Source organism: Physeter macrocephalus, chromosome 18, assembly GCF_002837175.3.
Source record: "Physeter macrocephalus isolate SW-GA chromosome 18, ASM283717v5, whole genome shotgun sequence".
Lineage (NCBI taxonomy): Eukaryota > Metazoa > Chordata > Mammalia > Artiodactyla > Physeteridae > Physeter > Physeter macrocephalus.
This window is the reverse complement of record NC_041231.1, coordinates 7,911,273-7,917,019: the sequence shown is the minus strand read 5'-3', so window position 1 is coordinate 7,917,019 and position 5,747 is coordinate 7,911,273. Positions and strand designations below refer to the sequence as shown.

The 5,747-nt window shown below is 47.9% G+C and overlaps 1 protein-coding gene across 1 annotated transcript in view; it reads right to left on the bottom strand.

Annotated features, from left to right (window-relative positions):
- Positions 1–2,136: 2,136 nt before the first annotated feature.
- The window catches only part of GRIP2 (glutamate receptor interacting protein 2), a 47,174-nt gene continuing 43,563 nt past the window's right edge, over positions 2,137–5,747 (bottom strand). Inside the window, exon 14 of the mRNA XM_055079580.1 lies at positions 2,137–4,422. Within this exon, the coding sequence (XP_054935555.1) occupies positions 4,264–4,422 (159 nt within the window). The 3' untranslated portion in view covers positions 2,137–4,263. The remainder of the gene's footprint in view (positions 4,423–5,747) is intronic.

The following is a 5,747-nucleotide window of genomic DNA, read 5'->3' as shown; positions in this document are numbered from 1 at the left end:
GGCAGCATTTCTTCGTGCCCAGCTCTGGTTCCTCGGCAACCAAAAGCTTTAGGAAAATTCCTCTTCCTGGGCTGTGAATTAGAAGGGAAGGTGCCAGAGGCAACCCCCAAGGGCTGTGTGTCCCTACCTCCTCCCTGTTAAGCTTCACGCCCCCGAAAATTCCGAACCCTGGCTAACCCACCCTGCTGGGGGTGCTGCGGTGTGTAGGTGGGGTGAGTCCTGGCAAGGAGGCTGGATGTGGGAACCCCACCAGCAGCAGCCGTGGAGGCTCGGTCACTTTTTGAATCTCCTGCAGCCCAGACGGTCCACCATGGTTTGGCTACACTCGGCTTCGTTTAGCTGTCGGAGGCCCCTTCTGCAGCTGGTGATTGCGGTTCCATGGAGAAGTGACAGGCAGTATAGCTCTTTGGGATTCTCCTTTGTGGGCACATCGTCTCCTGCTCTCCCACCTCCACTTCAGTCCAGCTTTGGGACGCAAGTCTCCTCATGCTTAGGGTATATGATACCAGCCTAGATCACCCAGGCCGGAGGGGAATGTAGTAGGCATTTCTTTTCTTTGGTTTTTTTTTTTAACATTTATGGTATGTTGGTATATAGTTGATTTACAATGTGGGTTTGTTGTAGGTGTACAGTAACCTGATTCATTTATTCGTATAGTTATATCCTTTTTTGTTTTGTTTCCCATATAGGATTTTGCAGAACGTTGAGTAGACTTCCCTCTGCTGTACAGTAAGTCCTTGTTCATTATTTTTTGTATATTATTGTGTATACATTAATCTAAAAGTCTGCATTTATTTCTTCCCCTGAGCTTTCCTGTTTGGGAATCCTAAGTTTGTTTTTTAAATCTGTGAGTCTGTTGTGTAAATAAGTTCATTTGTATCATTTTTTTAGATTCCAGCTATAAGTGATATCATATGCTATATGTCTTCCTCTGACTGACTTCACTTAGTCTATGATCATCCATGTTTCTTCTATTGGCATTATTTAGTTCTTGTTTATAGCTAAGAGTCCATTGTACACAGGTACCACATCTTCTTTATCCATTCATCTATATTTTGGTATTTTGGTTGTTTTTGTGTCTTGGCTATTGTAAATAGTGATGCAATCAACAGTGGGGTGCATGTGTCTTCTTCAGTCATGGATTTCTCCAGAAATACACCCCCATGTGGCACTGCTGGAACGTAGGGTAGCTCTCCTTTTAGTTTTATAGAAATTTCGATACTGCCCTTTATGGTGGTTGTTACCAGTGTACATTCCCACGAACAGTTTAGGAGGATTCTTTTCTCCACACTGTCTGCAGCATTTAATATTTGTGGACTTTTTGATGATAGCCATTGTGACTGTAGTGAAGTGGTAGTTCTTTGTAGTTTTGACTTGCATTTCTCTAATAACTAGTGATGTTGAGCATCTTTTCACGTGTCTGTTGACCATCTGTACGTATTCTTTATGAAATGTTTATGTCTTCCTATTTTTTATTGGGTTTCTTGTTGTTGATTTTTTTATAAGCTGTTTGTATATTTTGGAAATTAAGCCTTTGTCATGAGATCATTTCCAAGTATTTTCTCCCCATCTCAGGTTGTCTTTTCGTTTTGTGTGTGTTTTCCTTTGCTGCGCAAATGCTTTCAAGTTTTGCTTATGTCCTATTTCTTTGCTCTTCCTTTTATTTCTATTGCTTTGGGAGACTGGCCTATAAAAACATTGTTATGTTGTATGTCAGAGAATATTTTGCCTGTGTTCTCTTCTAGGAGTTTTGTAGTGTCATGTCTCATATTTAAGCCAATCTGAGTTTATTTTTGTGCATGGCGTAAGGGAGTGTTCTAATGTCATTGATCGATCGATTGATTTACACGCAGCTGTCTGACTTTCCCAGCACCACTTGCTGAATAGACCGTCTTTCTCCATCGTATATTCTTACCTCCTCTGTCGAAAATTAATTAATTGACCATAAGTGTGTGGGTTTTTTTCTGGGCTTACTATTCTGTTCCATTGATCCATATGTCCATTTTGTGCCAATACCATGCTGCTTTGATTACTGTAGCTTTGTAGTATCGTGTAAAGTTTGGGAGGGTTATCCCTCCAGCTTTGTTCTTTTTCCTCAGGATTACTTTGGCAATGCTGGGTCTTTTGTGGTTCGATAGAAATTTTAGGATTATTTGTCCTAGTTTTGTGGAAAATGTCATGGGTAATTAGATAGGTATCACCAGCCTACTTTTTTTGTTTTAAAAAGCAGACACGCTAATCCAAGTGCTTTTAAATAATTTTATTTAAAAAGATCATCCCAACAGCACCCCCCGCCCCCTGCAAGTCGGTAGGGCAAATGTACACGTGGGCCCCAAGGAGACCCCAAGTGGCCTTTACAGTGCCACCCCTTGGCATGTTGTGCTTCCCGAGAGCCCTAAGAAAACCCCACGTAGAAAAATACTTTACAAGGACTATGCTCCAATCTCAGCCAGAGAAAAATACAGCTTTTAGGGGGTGGAAGGGGCATGTCCCAGGGGCTGTACCCAAAATGCATAGGCAGGCAGGACACTCACTGGGGGACAGGTGTCAGGAGGTGTCAATTCTGGGGTGAACAATCCCCGTGAGAAGACAGAGGAATATTGCATATGAGAAGGCCGGCGTGGCCAGGAGATCCACCCGCCGGGCCTGGTTGCATACGTGTGGGGTAATCGCAGAGGCCTCAGCCCGAGGAGGGCAGAAAACTGTTCAGGGTCAGGATGCATCTTCCTCGGCTGCTGTCGAGCATAGCTTTCCCAAGCCCAGCGGGCAGAGATGGTTCCGCCCTGACAAGCAGGCCAGTACCTGCTCAGAGACTGTCAACCCCTCACCTGTCCAGAGGGGTTCACCCAGCAACGAGCAGTGACCCAGGGTGAAAGGAAGAGACGTCTTGACTCCCTATCGAGTCCCTTGAGTGGAAGAGCCTTTTTCAGGCCTCCACAGGGGATTCAGGGGTAGAGGAGGATGAAGGTGGGCGTGGGCACCCCCTGTTTTCCTGAGACCCTGTTAAGAGCTGGGCAGGGGCAGAACAGGTCCCAAGACCTGGCTGAATCCTTTCTGCCCACCTCCATCTCAGGGGCCACAGCCCAGACCACCAGGTGGAGACCCCGGGCCCTTCTCAAAACCAAAAGGGTTTCTGGACTGCAGAAAATGAGGAAAGCGATTTTAAGGGATGCTGGTGCTTCCAGATTTCAAGTGAGAATCAACTTCCTTGAATGACCACTTTGGACACTGTCGCTGCTGGGCGTGAGAAAGAATGGCCTGTCTCCCCTGCCTGCCTGTCCGTCCGGCTCTGCTTCTCTCTCCTCCTTCACTGATTTATTTGGCTAGGAGCTCGATCATCTTACATATCCTATTTATTTCCACGGTTTTCCCATCTTCACTGTAATAGCCGCTGAATGGAACCCCCTGGGTCTTTTGTCCTGAAATGACTCCCACCCACGCTGAGGAGCCTGGGCTAAGACGGGTGTACTCATATGGTCCAGTGGCCACACGTCCTACTAAAGCAGCAGGAGGGGCTGACAGACACCAAGCTCGCCCAATGGGCCCAGAACTGCGGTCTCAAACTACAGAGGCTTCGACCAGAGTCTCAGAAATGAAAGAGCCCCTCAAAGGGCCCGGGCTTCCTGGGAATCCAGACACCCCAGTTCAGAGTCTCCTAAGTGGGGATGCTGGTGAGCCCTGAACACCAGACTCTGGAGAAGGGAAGCGGCTGGCCTCTTCTGCTGAGCAGCCTCCTTCCTGGTGGGAGGCTGTCCAGATGAAGTAGCCCCCACCCTCCCCCTAAATGCTCCCCCGGGGGACGCTAACCACCTGAGCCCGCATGACCCCTGCCTGCAACCGCACAGGCGGGACCAGGTCGCGCCTTGCTCACCTCCTGAGACAGGGCGCTCACTCCTCCCTCACAGCCACTCAGGCTCCATGGCTCTTCTGGGAGAGCGCTCCTTACGAAGAGCTGAGCCGTGCCCGCACTAGACGCTCTTCCCAGGGGTTCTGGAGGGACCTGGGGCAGCCCCTGTACTCCCAGCTGAGCGGCCTGCCTTGACCCCTACTTGGCAGGCCCCGCACTGGGCATCTTGGAGGCCCAACTGGAGAAAGACCTCGATACCACCGCAACTGGGCCCGGCCCCCTGTTGCCGCAGACGCGGAGAAGAGTCTGGTCGGAGGCTGCCAGGTGACAGATGGACGAGCGGGCGGCCCCTTCTTCAGCCTGGCCGCAGGTGTGGGCGCCGGGATCTCCGCAGGTGTCCAGACCACATGCTGACTTCACAGCATCCGTGGGCCTCTGGGGCCCGGCGCTCGTGGGGCCCGGCTGCCCTGGGCCAGCGGCCTGCGGCTGATGACCAGCTCCACGACATCGCCCGCCTCGGCCAGGAGCGGCACTGCCAGACGGCAGTCAAGATCCCGCGTGCGAACGTGGTTGACCTGCACACGCACAGCCGCGGGGCAGACGGCGTCAGCGCGGCCTGGGCTGGAGTGGGTGGGAGTTTCCTCAAGTACGGACCCCGCCCAGCCCAGACACAGGGTGCAGCCGGACGCTCACACAGAGGAGCGCACTCTCATTGCAGTCTTTCAACCCTTCCACGCACCCTTCACCCTCCAGCACCTGCTTGTCTCCATTTTTTTTCTCATCTGAAAAATCTTATTTTATTAATTAAAAAAAAATTTTTCTTATTGTGGTAAAAGTCAAATCTAAAACGTCCTATTTTAACCATATTTAACTGTACAGTTCCGTGGCACTAAGTGCATTCACGTTGTTGTACAGCTCTCACCATCGTCCAGCTCCTGAATTTTTCACCTTCCTAAACTGAAACTCTGTCCCCATTAAACACTAACTCCCAAATCCCCCCCAGCCACTGGTCCCTGGCATCTACCAGTGTACTTTCTGACTATATGAATTTGGCTATTCTAGGTACCTCATATAAGTGGAGTCAAACAGTATTTGTCTGCACCTCATGTATACTGGAATGCATTTTTAAGGTTAACTTAACATATGTCCTGCAAACAGATTGGACCTTTTTTTTCCCCCATGCTATACAGTAGGCCCCCACCAGCCATCTACTTCATATACAGTACTGTACATACATCAATCCCAATCTCCCAATCCATCCCACCCCCCTCCCCACTTGGTGTCCATATGTTTGTTTTATACATCTGTGTGTCTATTTCTGTTTTGCAAATAGGTTCATCTCTACCTTTTTTCTAAATTCCACATATATGTGTTAATACACGATATTTGTTTTTTCCTTTCTGACTTACTTCACTCTATATGACAGTCTCTAGGAATAAACCTACAAGGAAGCAAAAGACCTGTACTCAGAAAACTATAAGACACTGATGAAAGAAATCAAAGATGACACAAACAGATGGAGAGATATACCATGTTCTTGGATTGAAAGAATCAATATTGTGAAAATGACTATACTACCCAAAGCAATCTACAGATTCAATGCAATTCCTGTCAAATTACCGATAGCATTTTTCACAGGACAAAAAATTTTACAACTTGTATGGAAACACAAAAGACCACAAATAGCCAGAGCAATCTTGAGAAAGAAAATGGAGCTGAAGGAATTAGGCTCCCTGACTTCAGACTATACTACAAAGCTACAATAATCAAGACAGTATGGTACTGGCACAAAAACAGAAATATAGATCAATGGAACGGAAAAGAACAGAAAGCCCAGAGATAAACCCACGCACCTATGGTCAACTAATCTATGACAAAGGGGACAAGGATATACAATGGG